A 21,288-nucleotide genomic window follows, 5' to 3' on the forward strand; every position below is an offset into this window, starting at 1 on the left:
AGAATGATTCCCACACAGTAATATAGGCCTATAGCTAGCGAGAATATCCCATACAGTAATATAGACCTATAGTTAGCAAGAATATCCCACACAGTAATATAGGCCTATAGCTAGCAAGAATATCCCATACAGTAATATAGACCTATAGTTAGCAAGAATATCCCACACAGTAATATAGGCCTATAGCTAGCAAGAATGATTCCCACACAGTAATATAGGCCTATAGCTAGCGAGAATATCCCATACAGTAATATAGGCCTATAGTTAGCAAGAATATCCCATACAGTAATATAGACCTATAGTTAGCAAGAATATCCCACACAGTAATATAGGCCTATAACTAGCAAGAATGATTCCCACACAGTAATATAGGCCTATAGCTAGCGAGAATATCCCATACAGTAATATAGACCTATAGTTAGCAAGAATATCCCATACAGTAATATAGGCCTATAGTTAGCAAGAATATCCCATACAGTAATATAGACCTATAGTTAGCAAGAATATCCCATACAGTAATATAGACCTATAGTTAGCAAGAATATCCCACACAGTAATATAGGCCTATAGTTAGCAAGAATATCCCATACAGTAATATAGACCTATAGTTAGCAAGAATATCCCATACAGTAATATAGACCTATAGTTAGCAAGAATATCCCATACAGTAATATAGGCCTATAGTTAGCGAGAATATCTCAGTCATTATAAGTGATCACAGAGATACTCCATTGGATGTCATTGTCAGGCTTAACCTTAACAGTCACTGAAAATTCCCATCAAGATGTCTTAGTCAGTCTTAACCTTAACAGTCACTGAAAATTCCCATCAAGATGTCTTAGTCAGGCTCGACCTCAACAGTTACTGAAAATTCCCTCCAAGATATCTTAGACTCAACCTTAACAGTTACTGAAAATTCCCATCAAGATGTCTTAGTCAGGCTCGACCTTAACAGTCACTGTTCACAGACAGCCTAACACAGATGGGATATCATAAATGTAACTCCCAAGGAAAATCACTGAAATACTCAGGTATAGATGGTGTGTCCTCAACCGCATCTTTGACCCCAGAGTTGGTCAGCCCCCACCCCACCCCATTGTAGGTTGTGTAGGATGACAATGGAGCAAGCACATTGAAGTCCTTATGGAGTTATCACAATAAGTTCTATTTCCAATATCCTTGCCTGTAATGACTATTCCTATCATTTCGTTAAAGGTCACAGTATTATATGATCTTTATTACTTTAAAAGTCGATATGTCAAACATCATGGTAGCCTAGGAGACACTACTCCTTAGGAAAAACAGGGCTGATTCCTGTGATCTTCAATATAAAGACAGCTTTTCTAGGCTTCAATGATCAAAACTGATTGTTATTCCACAAAATGGATTATACTTCCTATCATGAGAATAACATAAGCTGCAATATATTAATATATATAATCAATTTAAGTACCCGTGATGACTAGTAAACTACCAGAATTCCTTTATTAAGCTGATTCTATTACGTTTTTGTATATTTTGAATATATGAAATTGTTTGAACAGTACAAACCAATTATTCTTACCTGATGTTAATAACAACATTACAAAAGCAGTGATATTTCTAACCAAGCTGTGATGGTACTATATCCTAGCTACCAAATACATGTTACCATGTGTTCAGTGAACGCTGGTCACTACAAGCGGAACACAATATCAGGGTAGAGATATTGATGTGACACCTTACCTTAGACAAGTCCTCGATCAGCATCACCTGACAACGCTGACACTGCAAAAGGGACTGTGTGTGCATCATTATCTTGTAGATCAAGTTGGCCACATTACTCTGTTCCTCAAATATCACACGTGCTAGATCGAGGAGCACCTGCCAAAGCAAATTGATGTCATTCATTGTTCAAATGTGTTTTCTATAAAAATCACATCTACTTTAACAAATTATTAAATTGAAAAACAGTTCCATTTTATCATCAATCACTTCACATTATTACCTGATTTCTTCTGTTTTCCAACAGTGATTTTTCATAAAGCTGAGCATTTTTCAACCCTATTCCACAAAACGCCAGGTAATAGCCAAAAACCTGTAAAAACAAACATCAGAAATCACTTTAGTAAATTAACAACAATGGATCAAAGACATTTATTTATATTTTTGTTTTCAATTTTCCAAATATTCTTGTTGAAGGGGCATAATTAGTATAGTTCCTAGTCATATTGATAGGGTTGTAGTAAAGAATAGCTTGTCATAATGATGGGTACCTACCCTACCATAGCTTGTCATAACGATGGGTACCTACCCTAGCAAAGCTTGTCATAATGATGGGTACCTACCCTAGCAAAGCTTGTCATTATGATGGGTACCTACCCTACCACAGCTTGTCATAATGATGGGTACCTACCCTACCACAGCTTGTCATTATAATGGGTACCTACCCTACCATAGCTTGTCATAATGATGGGTACCTAACCTACCATAGTTTGTCATAATGATGGGTACCTAACCTACCACAGCTTGTCATAATGATGGGTACCTAACCTAGCATAGCTTGTCATAATGATGGGTACCTACCCTAGCATAGTTTGTCATAATGATGGGTACCTAACCTACCATAGCTTGTCATAATGATGGGTACCTAACCTACCACAGCTTGTCATAATGATGGGTACCTAACCTAACATAGCTTGTCATAATGATGAGAACCTAACCTTCCATAGCTTGTCATAAGAATGGGTACCTACCCTACCACAGCTTGTCATAATGATGGGTACCTACCCTACCATAGCTTGTCATAATGATGGGTACCTAACCTACCATAGCTTGTCATAATGATGGGTACCTAACCTAACATAGCTTGTCATAATGATGGGTACCTACCCTACCAAAGCTTGTCATAATGATGGGTACCTAACCTACCATAGCTTGTCATAATGATGGGTACCTAACCTAACATAGCTTGTCATAATGATGGGTACCTACCCTACCAAAGCTTGTCATAATGATGGGTACCTAACCTAGTATAGCTTGTCATAATGATGGGTACCTAAACTAACATAGCTTGTCATAATGATGGGTACCTAACCTAGCACAGCTTGTCATAATGATGGGTACCTAACCTAGTAAAGCTTGTCATAATGATGGGTACCTACCCTACCAAAGCTTGTCATAATGATGGGTACCTACCCTACCACAGCTTGTCATAATGATGGGTACCTACCCTACCAAAGCTTGTCATAATGATGGGTACCTACCCTACCAAAGCTTGTCATAATGATGGGTACCTACCCTACCACAGCTTGTCATAATGATGGGTACCTACCCTACCATAGCTTGTCATAATGATGGGTACCTAACCTAGTATAGCTTGTCATAATGATGGGTACCTAACCTTACATAGCTTGTCATAATGATGGGTACCTACCCTACCAAAGCTTGTCATAATGATGGGTACCTAACCTAGTATAGCTTGTCATAATGATGGGTACCTAAACTAATGTGTTATATCTTGTCATACCTAACCTACCATAGCTTGTCATAATGATGGGTACCTACCCTAGTATAGCTTGTCATAATGATGGGTACCTAACCTAGTATAGCTTGTCATAACGATGGGTACCTAACCTAACATAGCTTGTCATAATGATGGGTACCTAACCTACCATAGCTTGTCATAATGATGGGTACCTACCCTAGCATAGCTTGTCATAATGATGGATACCTAACCTAACCTAGCTTGTCATAATGATGGGTACCTACCCTACCACAGCTTGTCATAATGATGGGTACCTAACCTAGTATATCTTGTCATAACGATGGGTACCTAACCTAGCATAGCTTGTCATAATGATGGATACCTAACCTACCATAGCTTGTCATAATGATGGGTACCTAAACTAACATAGCTTGTCATAATGATGGGTACCTAACCTACCATAGCTTGTCATAATGATGGGTACCTAAACTACCATAGCTTGTCATAATGATGGGTACCTAACCTAGCACAGCTTGTCATAATGATGGGTACCTAACCTAGTATAGCTTGTCATAAGAATGGGTACCTACCCTACCATAGCTTGTCATAATGATGGGTACCTAACCTAGTATAGCTTGTCATAGTGATGGGTACCTAACGGTAACCTACCACAGCTTGTCATAATGATGGGTACCTAACCTAGTATAGCTTGTCATAATGATGGGTACCTAACCCATTATAGCTTGTCATAACGATTGGTACCTAACCTAGCATAGCTTGTCATAATGATGGGTACCTAACCTAGCATAGCTTGTCATAATGATGGGTACCTAACCTAGTATAGATTGTCATAATGATGGGTACCTACCCTACCATAGCTTGTCATAATGATAGGTACCTAACCCTGTATAACTTGTCATAATGATGGGTACCTAACCTACCATAGCTTGTTAAAATGATGGGTACCTAACCTAGTATAGCTTGTCATAATGATGGATACCTAACCTAACATAGCTTGTCATAATGATGGGTACCTAACCCTGTATAACTTGTCATAATGATGGGTACCTAACCTAGTATAGCTTGTCATAATGATGGGTACCTACCCTACCATAGCTTGTCATAATGATGGGTACCTAACCCTGTATAGCTTGTCATAATGATGGGTACCTAACCTACCATAGCTTGTCATAATGATGGGTACCTTACCTAGCATAGCTTGTCATAATGATGGGTACCTAACCTACCATAGCTTGTCATAATGATGGGTACCTAACCCTGTATAGCTTGTCATAATGATGGGTACCTACCCTACCAAAGCTTGTCATAAGAATGGGTACCTAACCTACCATAGCTTGTCATAATGATGGGTACCTAACCCTGTATAGCTTGTCATAATGATGGGTACCTAACCTAGTATAGCTTGTCATAATGATGGGTACCTACGCTACCAAAGCTTGTCATAAGAATGGGTACCTACCCTAGCAAATTCTTTTTCTGATCTTCTTCATTAGAAATAATTTCCTGTGTTACTTTGTCTCCTCAGTTAGATGTTCCTAGATCAATGACTTATGGTCATTACCAGTGGCTAACTAGGGCTGTCACTGTGCCATTCTATTTTAGGGTATATGTCTGAGGATGATGGGAATGTTCATTGAAATCCTTTAGCTAAGAATATCACAGCAAGAATTTACTTAAATATCACTTATCAAAAGAAAATGAAAGCACCAAAATCTAAGAAATACCTTTTAGTATTTGTTTTAGAAAATCATTTCAGTGACAAAAACTATCCGACCAGTTTATCTACATCTTCTATACTCCACTGTTTAACAATTGACTTTTACTGTAGCACTAACAAAGGGACAAAAAACTATCTGTTCCACATCTGTTCTTTTCTAAACACTATACAACATAGAGCTAAAAAAAAAAAAAAAAAAATCCAAGCCACATTAAAAACATGGCTGTGCCAACCAATTCTCTTTGCCTAGGAATACACAAGACCAATCCCATTGTTTTTTAATGTTGAACTAAAGTTACTTGTTATTTCCTTTAATGCCTCCATAAATAAGCATTCATCTTTTTTATTTAATCAAACCAGTCTCAGTAGCAGTATTTACTGTAATTATAATATCTTATATACCAATTATATACTTATATACAAATTATATACTTATATACCAATTATATACTTATATACCGATTACAATGTCTGCAAACAGGATTCTTTAAACTACCATTGATATCACTCACAGACGTAACAAACTACCATTGACATCACTCACAGACGTAACAAACTACCATTGATATCACTCACGGACGTAACAAACTACCATTGATATCACTCACAGACGTAACAAACTATCATTTATATTACTCACAGACGTAACAAACTACCATTGATATCACTACCATTGATATCACTCACAGATGTAACAAACTACCATTGATATCACTCACAGACGTAACAAACTACCATTGATATCACTCACAGACGTAACAAACTACCATTGATATCACTCACAGACGTAACAAACTACCATTGATATCACTCACAGACGTAACAAACTACCATTGATATCACTCACAGACGTAACAAACTACCATTGATATCACTCACAGACGTGACAAACTACCATTGATATCACTCACAGACATTGATATCACTCACAGACGTAACAAACTACCATTGATATCACTCACGGACGTAACAAACTACCATTGATATCACTCACAGACGTAACAAACTACCATTGATATCACTACCATTGATATCACTCACAGATGTAACAAACTACCATTGATATCACTCACGGACGTAACAAACTACCATTGATATCACTCACGGACGTAACAAACTACCATTGATATCACTCACAGACGTAACAAACTACCATTGATTTCACTCACAGACGTAACAAACTACCATTGATATCACTCACAGACGTAACAAACTACCATTGATATCACTCACAGACGTGACAAACTACCATTGATATCACTCACAGACATTGATATCACTCACAGACGTAACAAACTACCATTGATATCACTCACGGACGTAACAAACTACCATTGATATCACTCACAGACGTAACAAACTACCATTGATATCACTACCATTGATATCACTCACAGATGTAACAAACTACCATTGATATCACTCACAGACGTAACAAACTACCATTGATATCACTCACAGACGTAACAAACTACCATTGACATCACTCACAGACGTAACAAACTACCATTGATATCACTCACAGACGTAACAAACTACCATTGATATCACTCACGGACGTAACAAACTACCATTGATATCACTCACAGACGTAACAAACTACCATTGACATCACTCACAGACGTAACAAACTACCATTGATATCACTCACAGACGTAACAAACTACCATTGATATCACTCACAGACGTAACAAACTACCATTGATGTCACTCACAGACGTAATGCTTTTGGCACAAATGAGATATCTTTATTGAAGTTTAATAATGAATAAAGGAATTGAGAAAGAAACCTTAGTAATAGGTAGACATTTTTCTTGCCAATATATCTATTTATACATCGAATTAGAGACCAAACACAGCAAAATGCTGACAAAAATGATATAAATAATAAAGTAAAACAATAGGGCCATGGGCCTTAACAGTCCCGGGAGCTTTGATAATTTTGGCAGTTTTGATTCCTGTGACCTTGATTCCTGTGATCTTGAATTTGAGGTCAATGTCGTCCACACCAGCTTGATAAAAGCTCAATATCAGGTCTCTGGACCTCTTGCTTAGTGAGACGTTTAAAGATATGAGCAAATTTGACCACTGTGACCTTGAATGAAGGTCTAGGTCATTCATTTGAACAATCTTGATAGCACTTCCCAGAGCATGCTAGAGGCCCAATTTCAGGTCTCTAGTCCTCTTGCTTAGTAAAAAGAAGTCGTGAAATTTTTCTAACACATCCGACCCCTGTGACCTTGAATGAAGGTCAGGGTTATTCATTTGAACAGTCTTGATAGCCTTCACCTTAGCATGCTATATGCCCAATATCATAGTATCAAGGCCTTTTAGGAAGTGAGAAAAAATTCTTTAAAGATTTCAGCATATTTTACCCCTTGAATGATGGTCGAAGTCATACATTTAAACGGTCTTAAAAGCCCTTCACCCAAGTATAATATAGGCCCAACACCAGGTCTTCAGGCCTCTTGCTTAATGAGAAGAATTCGTTTAAATATTTTAGCATAATTGACCCCTGTGACATTAAATTAATGTCAAGGTCATTCATTTGAACAATCTTGATAGCCCTACACCCCAGTGCATGCTATAGAGCCAGTATCGGGTCTCTACACCTCTTGTTATTGAGAAGTCGAAAATGTAAATTGTTGACAAACGGACGACGGACGACAAAAGACAAAGGGCGATTAGAAAAGGTCACTTTAGACTTTGTCTCAGGTGACCTAAAATAAAATGAAACCAAAACTGATTTTTATGTAAAGTATTGTTTTTGATCTAAGAGTTGCTGTTAATGCTCTTTTTTGTGTGTGTTTGCTTGAAATGTAGAAATCTAACTTGTAATAAGTTATGAATTACGTATGATTCGTTAACTCTGGTAAAACTTGACATATGATGTGTGTTATTTGTAATCCAGTAGATACTGTAGATGGCAGCAGGAGGTGACCGGTGCAGGGTAACAGCCATTATCGGATTATGTACGACCAGCACGGCGACTGATGTAGCGAAGTCTATGACGTCAATGTCTTACACCTCTACACGCAACTGGTAATTACCGTCACAAGGAAAGCTTGTTCAAGTTCTAAACTAGCACGCATTTAGATTTTGATTTATTTTGATAGCTATAATAATTATTTTGTTACAATACCCAGCAACTGTTATTAATGAATAGATGTCAGGATATTGAAATTTCATATTTGATTAATAATCACAGCTGCCTCCAGTATCGACTTGGTAACGACTTGGAAACGACCTGGGATAGAAACCCTTTCCTTTGTCAGTTGTGCAAACGTTGCAGCTAATTAGCCACCTACTCCATTACCCCGAGCAATGTCTTATATACCACATTATCATTGTTGAGTCGTAAAATGTTAAATTAATATCTGCAAACATTACATTGTACATTTTCTCGGGTCTCTGACAGGATGTCTTTATTTTTCATCTAAATCAAGATGGCATGCACTATATCTACAGTGTTTTTATAGTATCTTTATTTCTTACAACTTTACTGGCCTGTTTCTGTCAGCCTCCCCCTTTCAGGCTACTATGTTGATCTAGCCCTCCATTTAGCTGATCCCTTAACAACGGCACCAGGGTTTCTTAATTATACATGGATGGCAAGTCAGGACAAATTTTCATATTTCACTTTTGAAACTCGCTTTTCCCTCCCATCGCAAAGCATTGTACCCTTATGATCTAACGCTGAGCAAGTCAACTCTTGTAAAAAACAGATAATGAATTATTTTGTGATTGCCGTCGCTGTAGATTTTCTGAATTAGTGTTAATTATATTCTCTAGGTTGTTAGCCGTCAGCTTTTGGTCCTACACCTGTCTGGCCTTCAGGCCCCGGTATCATCGGTCCTCTTAGCTAAAAACAATGTCCACGGGAAAGCATTTTCACCTTAATTTCTGTAATGGTCTCCGATGAAAAATTGAGTTGAGCATTTAATGTTGAGGAACCCGTGGATATATAATCTGGCCGTCCAGACAACCTTTGATTTTTGACCTACTCCCGTAATTGTTCCGACAGCCCTCTGACCGCTTAGCTATCCTAGGAAATGGGCATAAGACAGACTGTAAAATGTATATATAGGACAGACCAGTTGTGCATCATGAAGTGTGCAAATAATCTGATACCTATAATCCAATTAGGCCTGAAAAATGAGATTCGCTATGACGTCAAGGCAAATTTGATATCAATTACCCAACAAGTTTGAAGGAATTATTAGTCTGGAAGGCAAATGAACTGCAGTGAAAGTGTAGCACACTGAACTCTCATTAAAGGCACATTTTGTACCTCGTGGCCACACGAGTAATCTGTGTAATGATGAACCTCCACACCTACAGATGGCGCTGTCTGACCGTACTCTTATAACCCATCCATTCGCATGGCAGATTGGATCAGTCTTCTCTAATAAATGATCCAGTACTGTCTCCGGACTCCCTTTGGAGAGCGTGTGGGGATAACTGTACAAAAGTTTATCACTGCACAATAAAACATTCTGTAGGAATCTACAGCCCAACTATCTGAGTGAGGGTCAACGTTCAAACTTTACCTTTTCGTCATGTTCGTTGAATGGTTCATTCTCGACAGCACTTTTATTGACGGCCTGAGCGACACCAATGACCTTGCCAGTACAGTCCTTGACCGGCATGCTGAGAATGCTTCTGGTCTTGTACCCCATCTTGATGTCCACCTCATCACTGAACCGAGGGTCCTGTAAACATACAAATAGAATTAGGGTCACAGTGGTTATCAATAAGTTACTGGTACTCGAAAGACAATGATCTGACCTTGGTGTGATGTAAGGAATATGACCTTGGAGTGATGTCAGGAGTGTGACCTTGGTGTGATGTAAGGAGTGTGACCTTGGTGTGAGGTAAGGAGTGTGACCTTGGTGTGATGTAAGGAGTGTGACCTTGGTGTGATGTAAGGAGTGTGACCTTGGTGTGATGTAAGGAGTGTGACCTTGGTGTGATGTAAGGAGTGTGACCTTGGTGTGATGTAAGGAGTGTGACCTTGGAGTGATGTAAGGAATGTTACCTTGGAGTGATGTAAGGAGTGTGACCTTGGTGTGGTGTAAGGAGTGTGACCTTAGTGTGATGTAAGGAGTGTGACCTTGATGTTATGTAAGGAGTGTGACCTTGGAGTGATGTAAGGAGTGTGTATTTGGTGTGATGTATGGAATGTGACCTTGGAGTGATGTAAGGAGTTTGACCTTGGTATGATGTAAAGAGTGTGACCTTGGTGTGATGTAAGGAGTGTGACCTTGGTGTGATGTAAGGAGTGTGACCTTGGTGTGATGTAAGGAGTGTGACCTTGGAGTGATGTAAGGAGTGTGACCTTGGTGTGATGTAAGGAGTGTGACCTTGGTGTGATGTAAGGAGTGTGACCTTGATGTGATGTAAGGAGTGTGACCTTGGAGTGATGTAAGGAGTGTGACCTTGGTGTAATGTAAGGAGTGTGACCTTGATGTGATGTAAGGAGTGTGACCTTGGAGTGATGTAAAGAGTGTGACCTTGGTGTGATGTAAGGAGTATGACCTTGGTGTGATGTAAGGAGTGTGACCTTGGTGTGATGTAAGGAGTGTGACCTTGGTGTGATGTAAGGAGTGTGACCTTGGTGTGATGTAAGGAGTGTGACCTTGTTGTGATGTAAGGAGTGTGACCTTGGTGTGATGTAAGGAGTGTGACCTTGGTGTGATGTAAAGATTGTGACAGGGCGGAGGTAGATCTGACCCTTATTCCTTATCAATTACATATCAACTGACACTGGCGAATTAATTACCAAAGCGGATTATTTACAGTAAAGCAACCAGTTGTGGAAAACATGTGTTCATCATCCAGTCTGGCCTTGATGTAATATACGTATGTGTGGATCTCTGGTAAAAAGTTGTGAAGATAATAGTTAACTACTGGAGAGGCAACAGCATGAATATCTGTCTTCCAGTCCTGTAAAGTAGAACTACTGAACTGTTGAGGAGCATGTCAGCATATTGAAGTATACATCATTAGTTTGCAATACAAGTTGGGGAGGCCGGGGCTGCAGTAAGGATAGTGATCGGACAGGGCTGTTACTACTGATATCTAACACAGGCCACGCTGGTCTTCTGCTCATCAACACCCTATATAACTCGACTTTTTATCAAAAACCACCATCATTTAACCATTACGCGACATGGCCCACATTGTTATGCTATCTCTCGGGGAAATGTGGTAGGAAAATCAATGTAAAGGGAAATGAAATGCTCAACTTGACAGCCCTCTTTCAGTTACAGAATTAAACGAGAGCAACGTTTCCTTTTCCTACCCGGTGTACTACACACTGAACACCAATCTGACTGGAATGACCTCGTAAGGAATGGTGGTCATACTTCCGGCTGTCCCTGTCATGTGTCCTTGGTAATTAGCCGCCCACTTACGATGTCCATTGCCCAGTGCCTGTCCTCTTTGGAATCAGACACCTCTGGTTCTGACAGACCTCCAATATATGTGGTTTAACGACTTATCCAGTCTTTAAATCTGTAGTCAGTTTTCTTTCAAACTTAATTTTTGTAGTCCGCATCTGACATGCAGTTAAAATTGAATAAATATGGTAAAAATGAAACAAATATTTTGAAGAAAATCCGGATAATGTTGAATTCATGTTTGTTTATGAAATGTTTATTCGTCTTTGCTGTCTTACCCAGTGTATTCGTGTATAATTATGCAGAAAAAGATATTTACAATACATGTATATATATATGTGTATTTATATATAACATAGTAACACAAATGACGAAGGAAGACAACTTTTTGACTCGTGCCTTGACCGGGCCTCGAACTCACGATCTACGGCACGCAATCGCCTAGCCAGAAATACCCGCAGCTTATACCGCTGCGCCACATCGACGTTCTATGCGCATTTATGTATATATAGATACACATATACATGTTTTGTATCCAAGACACATGACAATGCACAACTTACACCAAATGTACATAGAACATATAGATCAACGATTTTAAATTTTGCTTGGGTATTGCTGATAAACCCTACGGCCGGCTGGACGACAAAGGCGCTTTAAAATCACCATAAAATCATCTTATAAGCGGTATTAGTAATCTCAGTGTATTGCGTGTGATAGTTTTTGGCTGTATATATGTGACAATGGACAATGTGTCAGTTGGTGACGTACTAGTAATGCACGTGCAATCAAAACTTTAACGGACCAGATTAGCCACTGAGATTTTGTGCACCACTGTGTGTATTGTGCATGCTCCCATTATGGTCGTGTATAATGGGGTTTAATGGATTATTTTAACAGCCTGGTGATGCACGGTAGGGCAGTCGTTTCGACAAGGCTGGACGTAGTACGCAATTAACCTAGTCTACAGTCAGTAAATGGTACGTAAATCGAGTATTGTGTACGCATAATACATTCCCCAGACAAGGCAAATACTTGAGAACATCTTTGTGTACATTCAATTATGCATTACCATATTTGGTATAAGGTGTCAGATGATAAGCTATTGTCAACCTGTCAATCTGTGGATGTGAATCTAATCACAGTAAATAAACATCCGTATCTATATCTGTTGGAAAGCACTTGGCGCAAAACTACTAATCGCGAAATTTAAAGCAAGAAATTGATATATTATACGACACTTCCACAGACGTAAAACAACATACTTAAGTATATACTTTAGTTAGTAGTAATACGTGGCACGGAAACCAATAGCCTTATGGGATGGCCTGGTGAATCCATCTGATTGACATAGCTGATCGAATAGCCTAGTGAATCCATTTGATGGATAGAATGATCTGATGGATAGAATGGCCTAGTGGATCGAATGACCTAGTGGATCGAATGACCTAGTGGATTGAATGTCCTAGTGGATCGAATGGTCTGTCGGATCGAATGGCCTGGTGGATCGAATGGCCTGGTGGATCGAAGGCTTGATGGATGGAATAACCTAGTGGGTCGATTGACCTAGTGGATCGAATAACCTAGTGGGTCGAATGACCTAGTAGATCGAAGGCATGGTGGATAGAACTATCCGGTGTTTAAAACGGCCTGGCGGATCGAATGATCTAGTGGATCGAATGGCCTAGCGGAATGTATAGCTACGCAGTTTTGATAGCAGTCTGTCGTAATCTTTAGAGTATGCTTTATGAAGGTGAAAATTTTATTTCATAAGAAGTGATTTGAATGCACTCGATAACACTTGTTACAACAGTGTAAGACATATTCTATACACATACCGACCTATGTAACTGTAACACTGAGCACAATGACTACATGTATCATTCGTATTATATAAATAGTATCTTGGCACTCCACAAATGACGATACTGAATGGGGACAGCAGGGACCGCGACACACCGTAATGTAGGCAGTAGGGAACGGGACACACCGTAATGTAGACAGCAGGGAACGGGACACAACGTAGACAGCAGGGAACGGGACACTACGTAATGTAGGCAGTAGGGAACGGGACACACCGTAATGTAGACAGCAGGGAACGGGACACAACGTAGACAGCAGGGAACGGGACACACCGTAATGTAGACTGTAGGGACGGGACACACGGTAATGTAGACAGTAGGGACCGCGACACACGGTAATGTAGACAGTAGGGAACGGGACACACCGTAATGTAGACAGCAGGGAACGGGACACACCGCAATGTAGACAGCAGGGAACGCGACACACCGTAATGTAGACAGCAGGGAACGCGACACACGGTAATGTAGACAGTAGGGAACGCGACACACGGTAATGTAGACAGTAGGGACGGGACACACCGTAATGTAGGCAGTAGGGAACGGGACACACCGTAATGTAGACAGTAGGGAACGGGACACACGGTAATGTAGAGAGCAGGGAACGGGACACACCGTAATGTAGACAGTAGGGAACGGGACACACGGTAATGTAGACAGTAGGGAACGGGACACACGGTAATGTAGACAGTAGGGACGGGACACACGGTAATGTAGAGAGCAAGGAACGGGACACACCGTAATGTAGACAGTAGGGAACGGGACACACCGTAATGTAGACAGCAGGAAACGGGACACACCGTAATGTAGACAACAGGGAACGGGACACACGGTAATGTAGACAGCAGGGAACGCGACACACTGTAATGTAGACAGTAGGGAACGGGACACACGGTAATGTAGACAGCAGGGAACGGGACACACCGTAAAGTAGACAGCAGGGAACGGGACACACCGTAATGTAGACAGCAGGGAACGGGACACACGGTAATGTAGACAGCAGGGAACGGGACACACCGTAAAGTAGACAGCAGGGAACGGGACACACCGTAATGTAGACAGCAGGGAACGGGACACACGGTAATGTAGACAGTAGGGAACGCGACACACGGTAATGTAAACAGCAGGGAACGGGACACACCGTAATGTAGACAGTAGGGAACGCGACACACCGTAATGTAGACAGTAGGGAACGCGACACACCGTAATGTAGACAGCAGGTACCGCGACACACGGTAATGTAGACAGTAGGGAACGGGACACACGGTGATGTAGACAGTAGGGACCGCGACACACGGTAATGTAGACAGGCAGTGAACGCGACACACGGTAATGTAGACAGTAGGGAACGGGACACACCGTAATGTAGACAGCAGTGAACGCGACACACCGTAATGTAGACAACAGGGAACGGGACACACGGTAATGTAGACAGCAGGGAACGCGACACACCGTAATGTAGACAGTAGGGAACGGGACACACGGTAATGTAGACAGCAGGGAACGGGACACACCGTAAAGTAGACAGTAGGGAACGGGACACAGCGTAATGTAGACAGTAGGGAACGCGACACACCGTAATGTAGACAGCAGGGAACGGGACACACCGTAATGTAGACAGCAGGGAACGGGACACACCGTAATGTAGACAGCAGGGAACGGGACACACGGTAATGTAGACAGTAGGGAACGCGACACACCGTAATGTAGACAGCAGGGAACGGGACACACGGTAATGTAGACAGCAGGGAACGGGACACACCGTAAAGTAGACAGCAGGGAACGGGACACACCGTAATGTAGACAGCAGGGAACGGGACACACGGTAATGTAGACAGTAGGGAACGCGACACACGGTAATGTAAACAGCAGGGAACGGGACACACCGTTATGTAGACAGTAGGGAACGCGACACATCGTAATGTAGACAGCAGGTACCGCGACACACGGTAATGTAGACAGTAGGGACCGCGACACACGGTAATGTAGACAGTAGGGACCGCGACACACGGTAATGTAGACAGCAGTGAACGCGACACACCGTAATGTAGACAGTAGGGAACGGGACACAGCGCAATGTAGACAGCAGTGAACGGGACACACCGTAATGTAGACAGCAGGGAACGGGACACACCGTAATGTAGACAGTAGGGAACGGGACACACCGTAATGTAGACAGTAGGGAACGGGACACACGGTAATGTAGACAGTAGGGAACGGGACACACCGTAATGTAGACAGTAGGGAACGGGACACACCGTAATGTAGACAGTAGGGAACGGGACACACCGTAATGTAGACAGTAGGGAACGGGACACACCGTAATGTAGACAGTAGGGAACGCGACACACCGTAATGTAGACAGCAGGGAACGGGACACACGGTAATGTAGACAGTAGGGAACGCGACACACCGTAATGTAGACAGCAGGGAACGGGACACAACGTAGACAGCAGGGAACGGGACACACCGTAATGTAGACAGCAGGGAACGGGACACACCGTAATGTAGACAGCAGGGACCGCGACACAACGTAGACAGCAGGGAACGGGACACACCGTAATGTAGACAGCAGGGAACGGGACACACCGTAATGTAGACAGTAGGGAACGGGACACACGGAAATGTAGACAGTAGGGAACGGGACACACGGTAATGTAGACAGCAGGGAACGCGACACACCGTAATGTAGACAGTAGGGAACGGGACACACCGTTATGTAGACAGTAGGGAACGGGACACACCGTAATGTAGACAGTAGGGAACGGGACACACCGTAATGTAGACAGCAGGGAACGGGACACACCGTAATGTAGACAGCAGGGAACGGGACACACGGTAATGTAGACAGTAGGGAACGGGACACACGGTAATGTAGACAGTAGGGAACGGGACACACCGTAATGTAGACAGTAGGGAACGCGACACACGGTAGACACAGCTCCCTGTACCGAGAGGCGACTGTACTCGGTGTGTGCTTGTACATAGGAAATGCTTCCATTTGTTGATAATTCAGTTACGTTTGTCATACTAGGTAAACGACTGGCCTGATGTATTTTGGTCACACCTAAAAGCCCTCATCAAAGGGATAATGATTGTTTCCTCAGCACTCCTGTCCTTGTCGTTATGACTACAAACGATGACGGACTAATGGATTTGAAGTTCTGGTAAGCACGGATATTGAAGTGGTCAGCAGAAAATGCTCAGGTCAAACCGGCAATACCATCCTCCTAAAAAGTACGTTAAAATGACTAGGATGTGTTCCAGATGATGAAACACATGCTATTACCCAGACATTAATAAAACTAATTAATTACATGAACGTCTTTTGTTTTACCTTGGAATAAATTGATTTCAACGAATAAGTGAAATATTGACTAAGGTGTGACAGGACGATTGGAATGTAGACTTAATTAGATATGAGAGGTAATGGAATTTGGTAATTATAGCAAACATGTGTTTTATTCTGACATGAGATTGGATAACCTTCAACCGACGTCCGGTCAGTGACAATGTCAGCCATATCGATACTCGCCCGGCCCGAAAAAACGTGTACTAGCCAGTGATCGTATATAAGCATATATCCAACAGTTGAGTGACTATCGTAATTTTACAAATTTGATTTCCTCTTCAGACGGAGCCCTAAACAGTTCTGCCACTCTGGCCTCAGACACATGAGAATCTGTCACAGTCTACACTATTTGCAAATCGCTAGTGTGCACATTTTCAGACTTTTTTTTGTGCTGGTGGTGGTTGTGTTGTGTTGTGTTGTGTTGGGGGGGGGGGGGGGGGGGGGGGGGGGGGGGTTCACCCCCGTGGTTCATTACATAATTTGTGATATACAACCTCAGATCCAAACGGCCTTACAACTATCAGACAACCACTGATATCCGTGTGACAACAGCTAAGTATCGTCAAAACCAGACAACACACCGATATCCGTGTGACAACAGCTATCGTCAAAACCAGACAGCACACTGATATCCGTGTGACAACAGCTATCGTCAAAACCAGACAGCACACTGATATCCGTGTGACAACAGCTATCGTCAAAACCAGGGGGGGGGGGGGGGGGGGTTCCCCCCCGTGGTTCATTACATAATTTGTGATATACAACCTCAGATCCAAACGGCCTTACAACTATCAGACAACCACTGATATCCGTGTGACAACAGCTAAGTATCGTCAAAACCAGACAACACACCGATATCCGTGTGACAACAGCTATCGTCAAAACCAGACAGCACACTGATATCCGTGTGACAACAGCTATCGTCAAAACCAGACAGCACACTGATATCCGTGTGACAACAGCTATCGTCAAAACCAGACAGCACACTGATATCCGTGGTTCATTACATAATTTGTGATATACAACCTCAGATCCAAACGGCCTTTATCGTCAAAACCAGACAACACACCGATATCCGTGTGACAACAGCTATCGTCAAAACCAGACAGCACACTGATATCCGTGTGACAACAGCTATCGTCAAAACCAGACAGCACACTGATATCCGTGTGACAACAGCTATCGTCAAAACCAGGGGGGGGGGGGGGGGGGGGGGGTTCACCCCCGTGGTTCATTACATAATTTGTGATATACAACCTCAGATCCAAACGGCCTTACAACTATCAGACAACCACTGATATCCGTGTGACAACAGCTAAGTATCGTCAAAACCAGACAACACACCGATATCCGTGTGACAACAGCTATCGTCAAAACCAGACAGCACACTGATATCCGTGTGACAACAGCTATCGTCAAAACCAGACAGCACACTGATATCCGTGTGACAACAGCTATCGTCAAAACCAGACAGCACACTGATATCCGTGTGACAACAGCTATCGTCAAAACCAGACAACACACTGATATCCGTGTGACAACAGCTATCGTCAAAACCAGACAGCACACTGATATCCGTGTGACAACAGCTAATTATAAGTATTGTCAAAACCAGACAGCACACTGATATCCGTGTGACAACAGCTATCGTCAAAACCAGACAACACACTGATATCCGTGTGACAACAGCTATCGTCAAAACCAGACAACACACTTATACCCGTGTGACAACAGCTATCGTCAAAACCAGATAACACACTGATATCCGTGTGACAACGGCTAAGTATTGTCAAAACCAGACAACACACTGATATCCGTGCGACAACAGCTATCGTCAAAACCAGACAGCACACTGATATCCGTGTGACAACAGAAACGCAAGAATGACGGTTCATCAGAAGTGTAGCCCTATCAAAAACACATTAAACATGTCCATAATCATTTTGAAGACACGAGTTTTCAGTAATGATACAACTGGTATCATGTGGAAATATTTGGGACGACTTTCTGTTCTTTGTCTGTCAATCAGTAGGCCTTCTTTAATGTCAGTAACTATTCAGAAGTGGCTGGTAGTTCGGAGGTTCCCGGTCCGAATCTGAACAGGGTTGCTGGTTGTAGTTTCTATTTATTTATCGTCAGGCATCAGTTTCAAAATTCAAGCCAAAATAAACATTAATAATTCCCAACATTTGCGTGTAATGGTTGGGGTATGTCTTCTTATGACGTGCGTTAGTTGAACATCAGAAAAAAATGGCAAGTATACTGTCGTTATTTTGTGTACTACTGATTGGGTATCCGGAGTCGTGACAGCTGTCGTTATTTTGTGTACTACTGATGGAGTATCCGGAGTTGTGAGAGCTGTCGTTATTTTGTGTACTACTGGTGAAGTATCCGGAGTTGTGAGAGCTGTCGTCATTTTGTGTACTACTGGTGGAGTATCCGGAGTTGTGAGAGCTGTCGTTATTTTGTGTACTACTGATTGGGTATCCGGAGTCGTGACAGCTGTCGTTATTTTGTGTACTACTGGTGGAGTATCCGGAGTCGTGACAGCTGTCTTTATTTTGTGTACTACTGGTGGAGTATCCGGAGTTGTGAGAGCTGTCGTTATTTTGTGTACTACTGGTGAAGTATCCGGAGTTGTGAGAGCTGTCGTTATTTTGTGTACTACTGATTGGGTATCCGGAGTTGTGAGAGCTGTCGTTATTTTGTGTACTACTGATTGGGTATCCGGAGTTGTGAGAGCTGTCTTTATTTTGTGTACTACTGGTGGAGTATCCAGAGTTGTGAGAGATGTCGTTATTTTGTGTACTACTTGTTGTCCGGCATGCAGACTGGTAACCTGTCTCTAGAATATTAAAATGATTAAATTCAGGATTATGATTTTGGTTTCGAGGATAGTTTCAAACTAGGGGGAGATGATCTAGTATAAGAATTTAGTGGAGCAATTCTGACAAAAAACTTTAGGACTGGTGGCCAGTCTACCCGACATGTAGCTGTATAAGATAAAGATATACACTACGTGTATCGATACATACGTCAGTGGTCTGACTTTGGACAAACAACACACCTTATCTTACAACCCGGGTGTTACAGGATTGACAGGTCTGGCCTTTCTATCGTCAAATGTTAAATATTCTGATAGGCCAAATCAGAATTTCTCTTAGTGAGCTCAAGATAATTGAACTTTAATTGGACATGAAGATTACAGCTATTTCAATTAAGGTGAGACACTCAATGATATGGCGTCGGTATCGGCTAATGGACAGTTTCTCCACACACAATGCTATGTATCGGGCTATCGTACTACACCGGGGACATTACGGTCGGGAAGTAGCCAGTCGTGGAAATATGAGTCCGGTGGAAGTGCCATGTTACAACGATGTAACAACTGAGTGGAACAATAATCTTCATATGACGTCAGTTGTTATAGGGTCACACAACCATGAACACATTAAACAAACGTCTTTTAAACCTACCGTCACCATTTGCTGAACTAGTCACTGTTGTCGTGGCGGACTTATTGAGGGGTTTAGTGTTACTTATAAACGACCATTGTATTAACATACTCAGAGTTAACCAGGGTGTCGGTAAAATCTCTGTGACACTCGCTTTACCAACACATGCTATGTCATCACTAAAATTTGATATTAAAGCGTAATTAGTAATTACTAGATACCACAACACCGGGCTATGTTGGTATATTATGGTCACTTGTTAACGAGTGTCCACTATATGTTGGTATATTATGGTCACTCGTTAACGAGTGTCCGCTAGATACCACGACACCGGGCTATGTTGGTATATTATGGTCACTCGTTAACGAGTGTCCGCTAGATACCACGACACCGGGCTATGTTGGTATATTATGGTCACTCGTTAACGAGTGTCCGCTAGATACCACGACACCGGGCTATGTTGGTATATTATGGTCACTCGTTAACGAGTGTCCGCTAGATACCACAGCACCGGGCTATGTTGGTATATTATGGTCACTCGTTAACGAGTGTCCGCTAGATACCACAGCACCGGGCTATGTTGGTATATTATGGTCACTCGTTAACGAGTGTCCACTAGATACCACAACACCGGGCTATGTTGGTATATTATGGTCACTCGTTAACGAGTGTCCACTAGATACCACAACACCGGGCTATGTTGGTATATTATGGTCACGCGTGAATTGCTAATTACGTTTCTCATTTTTTTAATGACATATGTTGGTGAAGCGACTGTTGTTCTTTACTTGGGGCATTTTAGGCAAAGATTATGATAAATAATTAACCCATTCTGTGTGATCAGTCAATATCTAAAGCAGAGTAGACCGCCTACCTCCAACAGTCCCTCCTAATAACCCTCAAATATCAAATAATTACAAATCTCATAAATCCAGGATAACAAAGACATCGATACAAATCAGCAGTACATGATTTCATCTCGCCCTACAGGTACAAATCTGTAATACGAGGACGGAC

The 21,288-nt window shown here is 41.8% G+C and overlaps 1 protein-coding gene across 2 annotated transcripts in view; it reads right to left on the reverse strand.

Annotated features, from left to right (window-relative positions):
- LOC117328002 (dual 3',5'-cyclic-AMP and -GMP phosphodiesterase 11-like) overlaps positions 1–21,288 on the reverse strand; it is a 110,475-nt gene that overhangs the window by 30,733 nt on the left and 58,454 nt on the right. For both annotated transcript variants that reach the window (XM_033885310.1, XM_033885301.1), the window contains exons 2-4: positions 9,755–9,916; positions 1,988–2,077; positions 1,726–1,863 (exon numbers count right to left, since the gene is read on the reverse strand). In XM_033885310.1, coding sequence (XP_033741201.1) covers positions 1,726–1,863; positions 1,988–2,077; positions 9,755–9,916 — 390 coding nt within the window. The remainder of the gene's footprint in view (positions 1–1,725; positions 1,864–1,987; positions 2,078–9,754; positions 9,917–21,288) is intronic.

The sequence above is a fragment of the Pecten maximus genome, chromosome 1, assembly GCF_902652985.1.
Source record: "Pecten maximus chromosome 1, xPecMax1.1, whole genome shotgun sequence".
NCBI classification, from domain to species: domain Eukaryota; kingdom Metazoa; phylum Mollusca; class Bivalvia; order Pectinida; family Pectinidae; genus Pecten; species Pecten maximus.